General features: G+C 36.7%; 2 protein-coding genes across 2 annotated transcripts in view; one reads left to right on the plus strand and one right to left on the minus strand.

Moving 5' to 3' along the window:
* The window catches only part of LOC139979493 (protein FAM114A2-like), a 314900-nt gene that overhangs the window by 215606 nt on the left and 79005 nt on the right, over positions 1-20289 (minus strand). The gene's annotated exons all lie outside the window — the stretch shown is intronic.
* LOC139979457 (septin-11-like) overlaps positions 2326-20289 on the plus strand; it is a 36898-nt gene continuing 18934 nt past the window's right edge. The window contains exons 1-3 of the mRNA XM_071990255.1: positions 2326-2903; positions 4053-4191; positions 11144-11257. Of these exons, the coding sequence (XP_071846356.1) occupies positions 2625-2903; positions 4053-4191; positions 11144-11257 (532 nt within the window). The 5' untranslated portion in view covers positions 2326-2624. The remainder of the gene's footprint in view (positions 2904-4052; positions 4192-11143; positions 11258-20289) is intronic.

The raw sequence follows: 20289 nt of genomic DNA on the forward strand, positions 1-20289 counted from the left end.
AACAATAGAAGAATGATACACATAAAAAACGAGGCAGGGATGGGGGAAGGGAATAAGAGGGGACTGGAGAGAAAGGGAGGGTACCCGGACGGGAGCGGAGGGGATGGGAAGAGAGCAGATGGGAGGTATATGGAAGGGACAAAATTGGGGGGATGGGAAGGGAGGGTAGGGGAGGGTAGCGGTGTGAAGTATGACGCAGTTCATGTCTTGAATATACAGATCTGCAGCCATTGTTCAGTATATTGTCTAGATGAATCCTTCCCAGACTAAGTGATTTATACTATGTTCATAGCCAGAGGGATTGGCATTTTCTCAACGCTTCATTCCGAGATAACATCGCTTTTTAACGGATGCTTCTTCGTAACGGCGTGTGGGATTGCAGATATGCAAGTCGGTGAAATTACGTGCAGTGTATTTGATCATCTCGGACGAGGATTGCTATCTCGGCGTTGGTATTCAGCGTTTTGTGTTTGGCTCTTCACTTTTGACAAACCTAGATTTATAAAACTGAAAGTTAGGAAACAATTGAGCAACTTCAAACAACATGGATTAACTTGAGAGAAAAAATCTGTCTATATGGACAAGAAGAGAAAAGTAGTGGATCGCCGAGCGACGTATTTTACATTTAGCGAGACAAATCATGCTGCAAATATGTAAACAGCTTTTTGAAGTTTGGCTGGGTCACTGACATTAAACAAAAAAAGTGGAATCATTCCCTACTTTTATTTCTATCGCTCACAAAAACGAATAATAATAAACATGAAAGATCATTTTGATTTGTTGTAAACAATTAAATAACTGCAAATATGCCACTTAAAATGGCGAATTAAACCCAATCCTGTTCTATATAGGCCACAGGTAATATTGATACCCAGTTTCTTCGTAAACCGAGTATATATGTAGGGACCGACTCCCTGGTATGGTAATGGCTTGGGCCAGTTTTCATTTTTATGAAACCGGTATAACCAGAAAAGATACACAGCATATATAGTTTGAGGAGGGGTTGGGGGGGGGGGCGTCAAATACTGTCAAATGGCTTGCATATGGGTATAATGTTTTTAAATTGTTGTATGAGTTCCTATATTAAAGGGTACAGGTGGTGCAAGTATACCTGACTACTACTGGTGGATTAGCTTTTAACGCACACCCAACTCCGTGGTTATGTCACTGCATCAACAGAAACATAGATATGTTCGTTCTTACAATGTGAGAGGTCAAAAAATTTACAAGGGCTGGTCCAGGATTTTATATTGGAGAGGGTGTGAAACCGGGGAGGACTATGTTTCTGCTCTTCATTTTATTCCAACTTGAAGCTAGCGAGCACTCCGTGACAATGTTAGATCATTCTGCTGGGACTCCTTTGCATTAGGGGGGGGGGGGACTGAATGCCGCAAAAGCATTCTAAATCGTTTATTTAAGTTTCGTCATGGGTGAAACAGCCAATCGATATTTCAAAGCAGTTAAAGGCAAACCAAAAAGCAAACATCAAACGGACTCGCACTTTAAAGAAAAGAAGAAATTTTGAAACCAGCAGGTGAAATTATAATGTCCCATCTGGGCCCCCACACTACCCTTTCATAAATGTTGTAAAAATGGAGGCCTGCTTAGATGCAGAATGGTGCTACATTTTGCCACTGTTGAAACAACGTTGAAGAACTTTGGACTGTATCTGTTGTACCGCATATACATGTTAAATGTTTATTACTGTAATAAAGATTTTTTTGTAATATTCTGTCTGCCATGGAGAAGGGGGGGGGGCTACGCCTACCCCTGATGTTTTGGGAGGGTAGTAAACTCCCCAGAAGTATGCTTGGATTTGCCCTGCTATACCATTTGTCTCGATTTGGCGTTTTCTCTTTGAATGGGGCGGCGGGGAGGGGCGGGTACGAAATTTGGCTTACATCCGTTCTAGGGCGTGATTTAATGGCAGAGAAATCCCTCCCCTTTGAGAAATTTTTGTATCGGTACTTAAGGGGATCGTTTTAGATGCAAAATCTTGCCACCATTTCCATCATTTTAAATACATTTGCGTAGATCTGCCTGTCAAAGACTGCAGAATACAATGTGGCAAGAATAATGATTTTAATTCTTGCCAATATATACGAATACTTTCATTTTCGGTAGCGAGTCCTATGCACTATTAATATAACCAAATTAAAAAAAAAATAACTATTTACTGGAGGGACTCGAAATAGATATATATTTTCCATTACGTTTTTATAAAGTGAAGTTCCCCCACCATTACCCGTAATTCCCTGATAATATACATAGGCTATGTGCGCTCACCCTTTAAATTTGGAACGTTTCTGGTAAGGCGTAGGACTACCATGTACCAAGTCTGACTTACGTTACTCACTCGTTTACCAAACGACACACTCAAAATATTGGTATCTATGAGTTCGTCACTAAAATAAATCACTGTGCCCCCCGGTTAGTCTTAACGGGCTATGACAAGTTTCCGTGGTTAGATACAAGCCGGAAGGAAATCGCATCCTGTATTAATATTTGTATTGTCGTGGAGTAAATGAAGTTACAGGCTATTGGGAACTTGTGCCCTCTAACACTTACACTGTGCACATATTTCCAGCCGTGTTGATTCTGCAAATTTGTAATTTGCACGGTCCATGACTTTCGGCGATTCAACCACATTTGAGACTTTTGTCCTGAGAGAAGCTGCAACCCACAGAACTTTTGAATTTGAGTTAGCATTAGCTAACCCCTTTAAAAAATACATTTACGTACGTAGCATTGAAGAACAACTGTGTACTGATATGGATACAGATTCTGCTAGTGAGAACGACCGTGTAGAGGAGACAGAAAGCCAAGTGAACGGCGAAGAAACCCAAGATTCAGAAATGACAATGACACAAGACGACGATGCACACAATAACCAAGGCAACGGGGTGAGGAGTTGGCTCACTACTATGTGTTGTTTTACTCCAAGTTTTTTCTTTAATTCTGAAAGTACTTCTTGCTGTTTAATTTCCTTACTATAAAATCTTCTTCAGGCTTCCTATCCTAACAAGCTCCATCACAGTACACACGTTACTTCCGCTAACACTAGGCTGCATGCTTTTGTTTATCACGAGCCACATACCATTGCAATGAATGGGCGTGGTGATTCAAGCATTTGCCGAAAATGGAGTCATTCCTTGCAGAAAGTCCCCACTTTATCATTTCAAACACCCAATGAAGTATTAAGCTGTCACACATAATATATGTTGAAACATAAAGAAAAGTTGAAATAGGCTAAGCCTAACTGATGGTCAGTAGGTAGTGATAATACTGTTACTAATACTAGGCTAGGCCTAATTGTGTTGGCCCTAAAGTTACACACTTAGCCAAACCCATATCTTGTCTAGGATGGTTGAAGTGCTAACTCAAGTCAGCAAGTCATTTACAATATTTCTGAGAGTGGCAGCATGAACTCAAGAGTTGGCAAAGTACTATTATGGTGACTATTGTTATGTTCACTTAACTCACATAGTTAGGCCCACATTACAGTAGATCCAAACAACACTAAAGACTCATCAGGATTAATGTTAGTTTCACATGCTTCAGATTGAAAAAAGTTGATGTGACACAGCCTCACTGAAGTATACAGATTTTGATTATTTTTAAAATTTGGCCAGAGAAGTTGGCTTGATTACTGCATGATGTTACCAGTGTTTGAAAAAGCTATAAGTAATAAGAAGTTACTGTAGTTATATAACTAAGCATGACATTATTTCCAGGATTGATGTTGTATACATGTGTGGTTGCTAATGGGTTCATTGAAAGTTCCCAAATTACAGTATGAAATAAAAGCCTATACTAGCATAACATGTATTGGCCAAACTTGCTACACAAATATCAAGATGTGTTCAGTGGTTGTAATCCGATTCTTCTTATTTTGGAATAGGCCTATCTTACAATCTATATGAAAAGGTCATAAATTTGAAAATTGCTATGTAGAACGTAAACCACAAGATATTCTGTGAAAACTACTATTTGAATATTTTTCATGTTTTGAATCTATAGGCTGATAGTGTTGTATTTTTGTTTCTTTGCAGTATCAACAACAAAATGGTCAACATGATGCTCAAGTCCGGGACTTATCTCTCACAGGCCAAGTCGGCTTTGATAGTCTTCCTGATCAACTAGTTAACAAATCCGTAGCTAAGGGATTTGCATTCAATATATTATGTGTGGGTAAGTCATCATTCTAAGTCAACATTCCATGCTAGTGAATCAATCTATGTAGTTCCCCTGTGAACATTTCTTAGGTTAGAACACCTTGCAAACCGTATGAACGAGGATTGTGGTAAATTCATGGCCGTTGCAGGAATTCACCATGCAAAACGTGACCAAAAGAAATCAGTAAAAAAGATATGGAAATAAAGATATTGAATAAGTAGAAAACAAACAAATGACAAGAGTGTTAAAAAGAAGGAAAACTAGAAAACAGAAGAGTGTGTGACTTCTCTATTCTTGGGAGTACCCTTATCTATCACGAATGCTCCTGAAGTTGTCTGTTATGCCAAACAACAGCAGAAAACCTCTAATATTAGCAAACTTATTTGCAGGAAATGCTCTTTAAACTAGATGGTACTTGTACCCACCATTTTTACTCGCACAACAAGTATTTAAATGTTTAAATTTGAATATCTGTGACTGTTTATTGATTGATATCAGGAAAACATTTCCTGTATTTTAATAAAGCTTCACGTCAGTATCTCGTCCTTCAGTTCTGTGAGGTATGATGAAGTCTGAGACTTATAAAATATATTAATATATTAGATTTATCCAAAAAATTGCCTTAACAAAAAGTTAACAATGAAACAAAGAACAAGACACTGTACAAGATAAAAATAAAACACAACGAGAAGTAATACGTTCTTCAGTAAATAGAGCAATTTAAACACTAGTAATTTAGTCAACAATATATATACAAATATGGAAAAAAAATGTTACTACAGATCTTGTGGAACAAAGCACATTGATGATTGATTCAACGTCAAGCTTCATAACCTGTATCGTTGTAGAGATGTAAAGTGTGTTGCAGTTCAGACACTGGAATGATGTGATTTGAGGAATGATCTGTGGTGACATACACCAATTAACTGCTTTTGTGTTTTCTCTAGTAAAGTACCTTGAACACTATTTCAACTGTGTGATGAGATGAGACTTTTATGTCTGGTGAAATACAATATGATCAATTGCATGAAACAAAAGTGATTTCAACTGAGCAATAAGCACAAAAAACATAGTAAATGAAAACCAAAACCATGTGTTAAAGTTCAATGTGTGAGAAATTAATACTGCACAATGTAGGTTACTTATCCAAATAGAATTTTAGTAAATTTCAACATTTTATATTGAAGCAATAATAAGTTTGCTTTTCCTTGGTCTCTACAGGTACATCGTATTTATTAGATTGTACTCTTGTGTTCCGCCAAAATGTCAGCTAACAGAATAACTTGACTAAAGCAAAAAGGCCACAAGATTAGACGCGATGATGACTAAAGATCTATAAAATTAATTCTTTCCTAGCCACTAATTGAAATTCAGTCAATTTATTTGTTAGTGAAAATTTAATTATGTTGATAGCCAGTAGAAAATACAGCCACCTGCCTTATTTTCTCCGGTAGAAATTGAAAATGGAATATAGTATTGTCACAAAGTAAAGAGATTTACGGTACATACCTAACAGATATTTAGTAAGTATTGCAACGCTGCAGTTTTATTGGGCCTAAATCAGTTTGCACTGATCCTGACTGACCGACACCAGCCAAAAATATATGTATATTGTTTTACAAACATAACTCTCTGAATGCCACAAGTTAAGGTCCATGCAGTAAGAGAGAATTCTCAGCATTTTCATGAAAATGACCCATACTAGCCGGGACGTTGAAAATCAAAGACCAGTAACTTGTCTCGCCCTGTCTATGCCCTTGTTCTCAACATACTATATGATGTTCAAAATGACTTCAAAGTCTTTTCTACAGCTTTTCTGCAATGTAGTAGGCTTACTTCCTTGCAGCCCAAAGGTGCATGTGGTGTATTAACAGAGTATTGCTTGGAATTGAGTATATAATAGCAATTAAATATACCGAGCAGTTGCAGTAGGTTTTAGCAAGTGGTAACATATGAATTCTAGGAATAATAACCTTGTTGTTCAGAGGGTGTATTCGATAAATTCCCATTGCATCATGCTGGTGGGACTAACACGACAATAAAGTTGGTCTTAAATTCTTAATTTTATGGAAGGTAGTTCTTCACAGCAAAACAGCTTCCAGTTTGTGAATGAAATCTGAGCTGTCATCATTCTAGCTGTAGTTTATAGATAATTTGCATACATCACCATTTCGATAAGTTGAAATATGCATCTCATTATAAAACTACATATCAACTGACACCTATTCTTACACCACTTGATAATCTCTTTCAGCATTGATCTTATAATATTAGTTAAACATTTTCAAGAAAGAAATGAGCAAATTAAAACTGAAGACAGTTTAAAACCTATTTGTAGAGACTGTATATATAGTAATATTACAAAGTACAAGAAGAAATTTGTTGTGAAGCTATAAAATCGGGCAAGGAATCACCAAGCTATGCCGGCTGGCTTTGTTCGTCTTTTAAAAACAGTCTTAACAGGTTTGTGACAAGTGTGTGTAGTAGTATCGTATGTATCTATATTACAGTATATATTATACGGTTTGAACCCACCCTACTTCTACTCGGGGAAAATATGCAAATATGTGTGCCTGTTTATCCATCCAGGTGCTTTCTTATCAAACTGATTGTCTCTTTTCGAGAAAGAGACAAAGTTGTTAACGCATTGATCAGACTAAAGGTGCAATGAGTGGTAAGGGACCAGATAAGAAGCCCTGAAGTAACTAGATACACAAAGGACTGTTCTTCCTGGGATTTTGATGGAAAAGGTTATGATGATTTCATAGATACACTCTCAGATTCCAAAGTGTGTTTGACAGGAAATTTGCTGATATGTTCGGAAAACATTTGTCCGCAGGGTCTCCTAGCTTCCGAAAACATGCAAGTTCTTTCCATATCATTAAATAAAAAACGAGCACTTTTTCTAACTTTCTACTTTAATTATGTTACTTGTTTTGGAAACCTTTTAAATTTTCATCAAGCGACTACTTTCCATGAAAAGATACAATGGTGCCATACCACAATACATACATGTAGCCTTAGGTCATAATACAGATTAACAGGCTATGGTGACAGCTGTTAGTTTAAGTAAATATATATATTATATGTTTATATTTATATATTCAGTGCACACTCTAAGTACTATCAATGTGCAGCAGGCTGGTATAGTTGTTATTGATTTAGTGTGAGTTTTAAAGTGTATGGTTTTGATTTCATATTTGTATAATTTATTAATGTATGATTATAGTTAGGACAGTTTTTAATAACTTAAAAATCAAAACTGCTTCAGCTTGCGTGTGCCGCAACAATATACTGTACACACTAAAGCAAAACTGAAACTTGTGATTGCATTTGAAGCATTTCACGTTCCTGACTGTGCAGGTGTGAGTGCAACTTCAGATATGATATACGTGTTATGAATCGAAAGTAGAAGTAAGGCCCTTCTTTACTACTATGGTAAATGTGAAATACAATAAGGCCGCTTTCTGCAGCCATTTTGAAGGAAGGATTTACGTTCAGTCAAATCTTTTAATATTACGTTCCTGTGATGGCAAACAATTGGAACATCATGGGTAACATTAATGTGCAATTTAATTTGAAATTATAGGAGAAAGAAATTTGAGTGAACCTGTCTTTTGTAGAACTTTAAGCTGGAGTAAAAACTGTCTCTGTAGTTAAACTTTTTATTCACTCCTCTCATACAGTCCCTCCCCATGTTCTAAGTGTGCTATACATACATATTCATGAGCAACACTATCGGAGAGGGTATGCTGTAGTACTACATTTATGCTTGATCTGTAAACTGGGCCAACTCTGGGGACATTAAAAATATTTGAAATAGGTTACTTATAAATAGTGTACAGCAAAGTTTAATCGCTTAAAAAATGTATGCAGTACCTTCTCAGAAAGGAAAGGCAGCAACGTTTTCATGTTCCATGCCAAGTTTTTGCCATCGACTCAGTAAATCTGAAAACTGGAAGAAGACAGTGAATAATCCAGCGATGCTGTCGTTTACGTCTAATGCTTGTAAAATTGCTGTGTTTCGTTCATGATCTGCTTATAATTGTTTTCATACTTTAGTAGGGTTTTTTTTTCATTTTAAACTATATAGTAATCGTGTCTTTCTGCATAGGAAATAGATCTCGAAACATACGTTGAAAAATGTTTTCACATTTTCTGACAGACATTAGTACTGTAGACAACGTCTTCATTTCCTGTTCCTTTTTCTTGGTATCTTTATATACCTTCTCATTGTGGTCGAGTTGATAGATTTAGGATCTCTCTTCATTCAGTTTGGATCAGTTGTGTGTAGGAGCCGCCCAGTACAATAGTGTCTGTCCGTTCTTGAAATGGAAGAAAACAAGGATTTCCAATGTAACACGGATCATTATTTTCAATTAAAGAAAGTAAGGCTGAAAAAAAGAAGATAATTTTCTCATCTTTTCTCCATTTCCTAGTGTGATTGGATTAGTCTGACATACAGTAGTTTGACCGGCTTCCAAATCTTGCAAAGTGACCTAATAGGTCCTTTCTGCTAGAGTAACGGTGAATAAAAGCGTGTGGACACAAGAAATTGTTTTTTGTCCGATGGGGACATTTTGAGTTTGTTGACTTCTCAGGCCCGTAAGCACTGTCAAGGGATGTGGAAGACTATCAAAGTTGTTGACTTTTGTTGTAACGAATATTGAACAGATGAGGGCCAATTTGAATGGGCATTGTTCCACGGTTGAAAGGATAACAATAGACTAGCAAACTGGCCTTTGAGTGGTTTTGTTGCCCTGGCTATAAGTAAGGTTTTAAATATTTCAAATTTTTAACTCTATTGTACAAGAGTTTTTGTAGTACTGTAATTAGGCTAAACAGGCTTCAGGTTGACATACAAGATGGAAACTTGTTGGAAATTGTCTGTGTCGCTCAATTTTGTGATTGAGTACATGTGATACAAGTTTGTATACCTGCAAAAGCCTTAAGCATATCCTATGGCTAAGTATTGTTGAGTCTGTAAACTTTAATAGAACATAATGAACATTCATACTAAGGAACTAGGTTCCCGGGGGAAAAAAGGAATGAATCTGAAAGCTTGCATTATTTCTGAATTTCTCTCTAAGGGAGGACAATTGAAAACATGTGGGGCTTATGTTTTACAAACAACTATTATTAGGGTGTTGGTTTCAATAGCATTTCCTTTTCCAAGAGAAAATTAAGCTGAGATGGGAAATTTCTCTGTTTGTCTGTAGTACTGTTTAGTAGGTACTACTGTAATGTAAATGTAATGTAAATAAAATCTTAAACTGTAAATCTGTAAACTATCATATCTATTTGCTATACTGCAGTAGCTTCGTTTACTGTATGTGACCTATGTGGACATGACCACACATATTTTCAGCATGAATGAGGCAGGGCTCGGAAGTCAGTGGGAAAACAGGTCTACCAGTTTCATGTAAAGTTAGTCAATTTTCCAAAGCAGGTGTTATGACCAATACTTTGTATAGTACAGTATCTGTACATGTGCTATTGAAAGCGTGCATTACTGTGCAATGAAATAAAAAGGAAAATTAGACTTCTCTGGTGATTGAATCCCTGAGAAGTTGAGAAGTTACAACTTGTGACTCTGATACTGTTGTCTGTCGTGAATACGAACAGATTCCAAGACACCTCTGACATGTACTGTACTGGCACATTTAGTTCTCTACAGAATGAGATATGACAGAAACACAGGGGAAGGAGATGGGGAAGGGAGGGGGAGGAGAGGAGGTAGGAAAGGGGTAGGATATAGAAAGGTAGGAGAGGAGAAGGAAGATATGAGGGGATGGGGCAAGGGAAGAGATATGGGAAGGATGAGGCAGGAAATAGGAGGAGGGAGGAGAGAGGGTAGTATATATAGAAAGGTAGGAGAAGGAAAATGGGAGGGGATGGGGAAGGGAAGAGAAACGGGAAGGATGGTGTACGAAATGGGAAGGGGGGAGGGGAAGGAGAAAGGATATGGGAAGGAGGTGGAGGGAGGGTGGTATTGATAACCACTGACCTCAAGGTACAATATTAGAGATTAAGGCATCATAAATGAGAACATTACAGAACTTTTGTCCATGTATCATCGAGTGTCTTGAGATCTGCCTTTAATGTCAAAGACTGTGCAGCACACAATGTGGCAAGAATAATGATTTTAATAACGCAATCTGAGTTATCTCGCTAAAAATAAAGACGAAACAGGAAGACATTGCTTTCAGAAATTGGTCGTTATATGTCCCATCTGGCAGATAACTTGTTATGTACACAGTACACACTAATTAATATTTCCTGAAATTACATCCTGGTAGTGAGATCTGTCCCTAGGGAACCTGAAATGTTGACTGAGGAATGCGAGCCCGCTTCCTTTCGGTTTCACTCGACGGACGCTTTCATGTTTCAATTACTGTCATCTCTCATTTGAGTTTTAAGTGGTTTCTTGACAACCACTCCGCGAAGTTTCTTATCAGATTTCAGCAAATTAGTGGAAAGAACTCCGAAAAGTACAGAAAAGTTATATACATCGAGTAAATGTGGTAGAGAAGAAATGGAAGAGTATGAGAGGTTTCATGACGGCGCAGGTTTATTGAATAAAAGACAGAACATTGCATTTTAATATAATATATGATATGGAGAAAAAGGGAATGTTGTCCTGAGAATTTATCAATAAATTTATCAATCAATATAATTTATCAATCAATATAATGAGCTTGCCCATCTACCTTTATGTATCAAAATTCATATCAATTTTACACTGGAGCAACCTCCTCAATTTCCCCAACTGCCTTCCTTTTGATTCTGCATGTTGACTAGAATGGCAGATCTTACACAATGATTTTTGAAACTTCGACTGTGAAATTAGAACCTATTTGTTACGTTTGCTGTTGTCGATTAAAATGTTGCTATCTATCTGAATTACTATGTACCATTTTGCTTATAATATGCTGATCTCTTTTCTTGTTCTATTTCTGCTTTTTAGGTGAAACAGGTCTGGGGAAGTCCACTCTGATGGACACACTTTTCAACACCCGCTTTGAAAATGCACCAGCATCGCACCATCTTCCCGGTGTTAATCTCGACAGCAGCACATACGGTAGGTGCTATCATCTAGTGGAATATAGTTAAAGCTCACTATATCTGGTTGTAGTCTGTTAGTTTACAGTGTACTTTGCTCTTCCCTTACCGTCTCCTGTCTACTTATGCACTTTCTTTATCCACCTAACCTACAAAACTGGTAACGTTTTACCAATGCGCCCCAATTCCCATCTGAGACTCTGCCCCCAGTCAATCAATCCTTTCCGAATCTATATTCGGAAGCATCGTAAATGCACCATCTTCCCGGTGTAAATCTCGACAGTAGCACATATGGTAGGTGCTATCCAGTTAGAACTCAACTGTATTTGTAGATTATTAGTTAACATTCTGAGATCGGTACTTTGATCTTTGACTTGCCTCTTTGCACACACCATTAAAACATTGCCTGTTTGCCTATGCAATGAATAATAGTTACAAATTGTTTATTTGGTAAGACTACCTACTATCAGTTAACAATGGGATATTTATTAAACAATACAAGTTAAACATAACAACCAGTAATAAGTCTCATTTCATGAAAGAGGGGTTTGGTAGAGCTTGTACTGGTTGGGCATGGAAGTAAGGATGAAGGGTGAAGCGGGGAGGGGAGGGGGGGGGAGGAGTGGAGGGAGGAAGCGGAGGGTTAGAATTACCCATACATTTTGAGTGAAACCTAGATATGCATCCCAGACATACAGGTAACAAAGAACAGAATTACACTAAGTGGCCTAGTATGGATACTGTTACCAGGGTTAAGAGCAGACGTAAGTAATAATAACGACAAACCGAAAAGGAGATCGTTGCGAAAGTCATCGAAATCTAACAAAGACCATCCGTGGACGGTGGACATTTCAGTTTTAGCGTTTCCTTCATGTGGAGTGGAGTCGATGATTGAATTCATCGACAGTGAAGCCGTGTGTGGTTCTAAATTTAGAGAGGCTCGGTACTTGGCAAGGGGAGAAGATGAGAAAGAAACTAACATTGAAATTTGTAAAGACAAAACTGTAGACCTCACTTGAGGTTTGAGTGTTCAAATGCTCAGGAAAATAGGGATGGTGCAGAGGTTATGAACCCGAGGTTATTAACCAGTATGTTATACTGTAGGTGAAGTAAGTTACAATTAGTTACAGTAGGCTCTGAGCACAGCTACTGAGAGACAGGACATGAATGGAGAACATACCATGTGACTGAATGTTTTCATATTTTTAAAATTTTTTTTACCCTTGTGTGATTTATGCTGATATGAAAAGTGTCCGGGTGATAATATGTTGAAGGTGAATAAATCTAGAAAGATGTCTCATTTTGATCAACTGCATTTGGTAATTTGAGTACATACAGTACATTATAATAGGCTTGGTTAAATTTATACATGTTGCAACAAGCTATTTACAGAAGTGAAAGTCGATGGTTCCCCTCCAAATAAATGAAGAAAAAACAAATAGGAGAAGAGAAACCTACTATTTGATCTGTTGACATGTCAGTAGGACACATTTAACTGTACTGTGTATCATTTTCTACCACTGGCAAATACTGCAACGTAAGATAACTTTTGCTCTGTCACAATTCTCCCCTTTTGGTAATTTGTTTTGACCTGTATATATGCCTTTCTTTTTCCTTTTCTTTTCTTTTCTCATTTCTTTGTGAACATGAATGCTTTTAAACCATCTCTCCACATCCCGCTCAACACATATTTTATCCTCCCCTACACTGTTTGCCACGTAGTGTAACCATAAATCTCTCTTTAGGTAGTAAACCTCTGTTTACCATCGAACGAACACTTGTTTAAACTGACACGGACCTTCACAACATCTGTCAAAGGTGAACGTCTAAGTTGGGGCAAACCTCTCGTTTATACCCATTTAAATTAAAAACGGTAAATACTTTACCGTGTGCCATCTTGGTTTACCTCTTGTCAGCTGTTTCGTAAACATTTCTTGTCAAAGTGCTAGAGGGATCTGTTAATCCTCATTTATCTTGTCTTGATCTGTATAGGGGTGTTTTATTAACTGTACATACTGAATGTAGATTGAACTTTGAGAAGTGACAGTTTACTAAGGTTTGCAGTTTCGGCACTCCGGAAGAGTGATGCATTTTGACCGAAATCACTCATATTATTGAAAGTGATAATATAGCTTTAAAACTAAGTGTCTAATATTTCAGAAATGCTGCTGTGTTTCTTGGCCACATAAAGGTGCAAATTTTGGTTTGTCATTTTGCGTCACTTTGCCTTTGACCAAGCCATGTAATGTTTACATGGCCTACAATGTTAACATAGAGGTGTGGATTTTATCTTCCTAAATTAGTTAGTCAATGAGTCAGTTGGTCGGTCAGTTGGTCAGTCAGTCAATCAACCCATCAGTTAGTGAGTCAGTCAATCAGTCAGTCAGTCATATACTGTCTATGTGTTTCATGTTACAGTCCTCCTATACTTGTACAGTGTTACACTGCTATGGGCTACTGTGTACTTACAGTGCAGTGCTACATACAGTGCACTACATTACTGTACCTTATTTTACTATGTGTATTAGCTATACTGTATATAGTACATATATATATATAGTACACATACACTAACACAGAGTATATATGCCCTGTATTATGTGCCTAGTTTAAATTGGTGTTCAAGTGCATCACACACACAAATGCGTCATTGAGTGACGCTAGGCGAAAGAGGAAGCAGTTAGCGTCTGTAGCGTCCATCCTAACCAAACAAATTTGTAGCTTTCTGTGTGTAAAGGTTGTCGTTATTTCTCTTCGTGATGTGAAATCATGTACTCTGTCAGGATATGACTCGTGCATGGAAAATAAACCATGAAAAGGGATAGATCAGTTAAAGTGAAGGTGTGGTGTAGCTGTTAGTGTTTCATTCCAACAAATAATGTTAGGTTTTTCAGTTCAAAAATCACATCAGGAACCAGATTCTCTTTACCCAATTCAAAACTGCTGCTTTGCAGTCTTACTGAAAAACCTCTTCTGTGGATTTGGTATCGCTTGTTTGCAAATATCGGAATGTGGCTTGGTCCTGCTCTTTTAATGGTTTGGATGAAAGAAAAAAAAAAAGAAAAAAAAAGGGTAGGACAACCAAATAAATATTAACAAATATTTGAGTTTGCATTTGGCTACAAAAATTGTGCAAACCAACCTTTAAGGGTGCATTGATTTGAAGACCATTCAAATCCATATTTTTTATCATACACAGTGGAAAATAATATTTGTAAATATTTATTTATTATTTGAGGTAACTTTGTATTTCATCATACCTGTACATGTGAGGATTTTAATAGCACTGTTGAAAAAGTGTAAGAATACAATTTACCCCCAAAATAATAAATTCTGAGGTATTTGATCCTGAACAAAGATATCTATTGTCAAGAGGAATCTGAAGAATCCTGGTATCTTATTGGTAGGCTCTGTAAAACCACTAAGGGTTATCAGGATTGGTATGTAAACTTCATTGTTAGGGATCGTGAAACATAACAGATAAGCTATCTATTCCCAAAAGTGGTGCAGTAAAATTTATCTGGCAGACTTCACATTCTTTAAGGTCACCTGTCCCAAACTGCAATTGCTTTCTCATACCTGAAGTATGTCTATACTCTATAGGCAGAATTAATAGTCTGTGTATAAAATGGAAAGAACTTGTTTATTTTGTCTGTAAATGGAATAATCATAACATGAGATCCCACTTCCCCTTTAAAGAGGTTTGCCTCTCCTTTTCCAAGAAAGTATTCATCACATGTATGTAAAGGACACTTTTCAAGTGAGTAAAGTAGATTTTGCTTTTAGGTCTATGAATATGAAATTTGTCGACTGGTGGAATTTAAGAAATGAAACTGCAGTTTGCTGCATATGGTATTTTTAATATTGAGCAGCATTTGATAAATTGACCCACGGTCATCAGAAACAGCAGCTTTAAATAAAGAACCACTGTTGTTAACTGATAGTGCTCGGAATTTATCATTTGGTCTGTACACAGAAGGTTCAGTATGGTTATGATCTAGTACAGTATCTGGTACTTCATCACCATATCCCATGTCTGGTTGTAATGTTATGTTTGCTATGAATGAGATGAGTAGGACTATATACGGTAGTGTTTACCACGTGTGTATGGCAAGCCATGTGGGACAAACACTGCATAATATATCCGCGTATTAATTGGAATTTATACGCGTATTAATTGGAATATATACGCGTATATATTATTAGCCAATCATATGGCTTAAATATATCCGCGTATTAATTCTAATATACTGTATATACACGTATTAATTCGAATATATACACGTATTAATTCGAATATATACACGTATTAAATAGAATACATATGGGGATTAAATCCAATATATGCACGGATTAATTAGAATATTCACGAAAAAATATTTCCGCTCTTGCTGTGTACATATACCAACGATAAATGTTTTGGCGGGCTCGCGAGATCGCTTCAAAAAGCAAAACTTTACACATGTACAATTAATACGCGTATATATTCGAATTAATACGCAGATATATTATGCGGTGTTTGTCCCACATGGCTTGTCATACGTGTGCAGAATTGTATTAGAGACTTGGATGCATATATGTGTCTGTCTGTGTGTGTGTTGTTACAGTATCATCGCTTAATTGTAGTTTTTCTTGTACACTTACGTACACATTTATCAGTGTTGTGTGTTAGAGAGCTCACTTTAATACCCTCTATATACAATAATAATATAATAACTAGTCTAATATAGTTTCAATACAGCGCTTGAAAATTGAATTGAATAATAGAATCTGAAGACCTAATTTCAATGGGAGGGAGTTCAATAAAAGTGGTGCAGCATTCAGAAAGTTTAATACCCTATACAATACCCTATACAATAGTACAAAATACTTACATACCCTATACAATAATAATAATAACTAGTCTTATATAGCGCAGACTCCAACAAAAGTTGTCCAATGCGCTTTACGGGTGCATGTACAAAAACTAATAGAGTTGAGGGAAAAGAAAAGTTTCAATACAGCGCTTGAAATTGAATTGAATAATAGAATCTGAAGACCTAATATCAATGGAAGGGAGTTCAATAAAAGTGGTGCAGCATTCAGAAAGCTAGGGTCTCGAACGATCTTGCGTACATGTGACATTGGAACCTGAAGTTGGAATTGATAACTGTTGTTTATAGTCGGATGGTATAATGCATGTACATAGTTAACTTCATTATAAAAATGCCAATTAGCATTGTAACTGAGAAACCAGAAATGAGAGAAGGAAACAAAAAAATAAAAAACCCTTAATATTATATCTGCCTGTGTTAAACTTTTAAGTTATATAATTTTTACTTCCATTATAAGGGTAAATTAATTAATTCATAAAAGTGCTTCAATACATAAGAAGAAATTGATCAACGTTTTCTGCTTTCACCGTACAATCAAATCTTTAGCAGTTTTTCGTTGAGGCTGTGTAACTGTAGAACAATTCGTAAAGGTGGTTACAATATGACATTCTCACAAGGCACCTAACTGTCTCTCTGTGTGTAGCTACAGTACACACATATTATAACACAGTGCTGTACTGTGTGTAGCTACAGTACACACATGTACACAGTGCTGTACTTTGTGTACATACTGTAGCTACAGTACACACATATAACACAGTGCTGTACTATGTGTGTATAGCTTCAGTACACACTATATAACACAGTGCTGTACTGTGTATAGCTACAGTACATATATAACACAGTGCTGTACTGTGTGTATAGCTACAGTACGTATATAACACAGTGCTGTACTGTGTGTATAGCTACAGTACACACATATAACACAGTGCTGTACTGTGTGTATAGCTACAGTACACACATATAACATACAGCTGTACTGTGTATAGCTACAGTACACACTATATAACACAGTGCTGTACTGTGTGTATAGCTACAGTACACACTATATAACACAGTGCTGTACTGTGTATAGCTACAGTACACACTATATAACACAGTGCTGTACTGTGTGTATAGCTATATTACACACATATAACACAGTGCTGTACTGTGTATAGCTACAGTACACACTATATAACACAGTGCTGTACTGTGTGTATAGCTATATTACACACATATAACACAGTGCTGTACTGTGTGTATAGCTACAGTACACACATATAACACAGTGCTGTACTGTGTATAGCTACAGTACACACTATATACTGTAACACAGTGCTGTACTGTGTGTATAGCTACAGTACACACTATATAACACAGTGCTGTACTGTGTGTATAGCTACAGTACACACTATATACACACAGTGCTGTACTGTGTGTATAGCTCTACGGTACACACATATAACACAGTGCTGTACTTGACATCACCACCATACTATCTTGTTTCACAATTGCTCTCTCTACAGTACCATTGTCTGGGGCCTCTTTCCATCTTTTCTTACCATTATACATGGAGGTAAAAACAGATCTTATATGCATTATATAAATATACCTGATCTTGCTACCAGCACTCTGATATACTGTATCATATAATAGGGTGTCCTCCATATGTACAGCATCTTGTGTAGTTGTATAGTATAGCTCCCCATATCAGTATTCAGTCCTACAGTCTCTGTGGTGTTTTTGCTTCAAGCCTTCAAGACCTGTGTACATTTGATCCAAGGTTTCATTTCTGCATATAATTACAGTACTTATCAATAATGTAATATTGTTTTATATAACATTATAGGTATTGCAGTCATGATCTATCGGGTACAACAACACTGTAGGACTACTGTCTGTTTGAACACTTTCTTTAAGGTAGTAGAACACTAAATTATTTTGGTCAACCAGTGTTTTAAATGGGGCACAAACCTGATCATCTTCGTTGGCTTATAAATGTGACAGAAAACTTTGGGAAAAAATAACTTCACTAAAACAACAAACAAACATCTGGTTCTTTTTGGGGAGATATCATATAAAGGGTGTATCTGGGCACTGTACTTGGTGCACTAAGTACCCCCACTCTTTGACTGTTACTTGCTGCACTGAGAAGACCCACCCTTTAAACTTACTTGCTGCGCTAAGTAGACCCACTGTTTGACTTACTTGCTGCACACTAAGTAGACCCATACTTTAGCTGTTACTTGCTGCACTAAGTGGACCCACCCTTTAACTTTTACTTGCTGCACTAAGTAGAGGTATCATTTAACTGTTACTTGCTGCAATAAGTAGACCCACCCTTTAACTGTTGCTTGCTGCACTAAGAAGACCTATCATTTAACTGTTACTTGCTGCAATAAATAGACCCACCCTTTAACTGTTACATGCTGCACTAAGTAGACCTATCATTTAACTGTTGCTTGCTGCACTAAGTAGACATATCATTTAACTGTTACTTGCTGCAATAAGTAGACCCACCCTTTAACTGTTACTTTCTGCAATAAATAGACCCACCCTTTAACTGTTACATGCTGCACTAAGTAGACCCACCATTTAACTGTTACTTGCACACTAGAAGTAGACCTATCATTTAACTGTTACATACTGCACTAAGTAGACCTACCATTTAACTGTAACTGTTATTTGCTGCACTAGAAGTAGACCCACCATTTAACTGTTACTTGCGGCACTAGAAGTAGACCCACCATTTAATTGTTACTTGCTGCACTAAGTAGACCCACCATTTAACTGTTACTTGCACACTAGAAGTAGACCTATCATTTAACTGTTACATGCTGCACTGAGTAGACCCACCATTTAACTGTAACTGTTACTTGCTGCACTAAGTAGACCCACCATTTAACTGTTACTTGCTGCACTAGAAGTAGACCACACAAGTTCAATGTCTCAGCTTCCCATAAGGGCCTTTTTCTTTAGTCATCCTGAAGCTGCTATAAACTGTAAATTCTGATCATTCTCAAGGACAAATAATTTCACTCCTAAGGTAATTTACCATCAAACATTTTTTGGAGAAAAGAATTTAAGTTAACTTTGTTACATAATGTCACACATACAGTATGTCAAAAGTGTGTGGTTGATGGCAGACACCCCCTTGTGTCATTTCATATTGTATTTGGTCACAACTTTTAGTGTTTAGTGAAGTGGTTTTTAAGTGCCAACTTGTTACAGATATACACATACACACCCCCACAAGTCCTTTGGGAAGGAAAATGCCATGGGTTCAATGAACACTTTCGAATTGGCAACTGCCAAATGAAATTGCCAAAATAATTGGAAAAAGAATTGAAAATCACAAGGCAGAAAGTAAGGGTAAAATGATAAATGACTTTCCACTTTAACCTTTATTGTGTTATCTGCATATATATTGTCTTATTATTTTCAACATTCAAGTCAAGAACATTAAAACAAAGGCAGGGGGGGGGGGTTGGGGAGAGGTGTCTTTGTATCCCTTTCTGATTCAAGTTTTACTTTTCTCTCTTTCTGGCTGCTTTTCTCACTACAGGTAGGGGCCCCTCAGAATGCTGGTGCCCCTCAAAATGTAGGTGAACAAATATTATTGGCTAGAAAAAAAACTGAACCTGTCATGAACTTTCTATTATACTTTTTAGATAGGATATATGTATGATGACTTTAAAATTGCCAACAACTCAAAAATTATTTTATAGTTTCCAAAAAAATATATGGGTACAATCATGTATTTGCTTACCGTACATCTAAAATTTGCTATTAATTGAAGTGTACCTTCTTGGCACTGCATCAAAAACGGACAACTAGGGGGTAATTTACATTGCAAAATTACATGTTTGTAGAATGATGATCAGTGAAATATAGCACTTTGTACGTAACTTGATATTTTTGAAAACATCATTACTTGATCAGAATCAGCATTTTGAGGGGCATTAAACCAGCGTTTTGAGGGTCAATAAAAACAAATATGAAAAATTAATAAATCCATGATAGTGTAATATCAAAACTGGATTTTTACATGAAACATATAATTTTACACTAATAACACCAAAAATAAACACTAACCTCACATATTTTGTAATTTAACTACCTGTACGTTAAATAAGTTGCTCTCATTTTTATTTTAAATGTTCTGAGAAATATTTACTATTTCCCTCTACAGTAT

The sequence above is a fragment of the Apostichopus japonicus genome, chromosome 14 (assembly GCF_037975245.1).
Source record: "Apostichopus japonicus isolate 1M-3 chromosome 14, ASM3797524v1, whole genome shotgun sequence".
Classification (NCBI taxonomy): Eukaryota; Metazoa; Echinodermata; class Holothuroidea; order Aspidochirotida; family Stichopodidae; genus Apostichopus; species Apostichopus japonicus.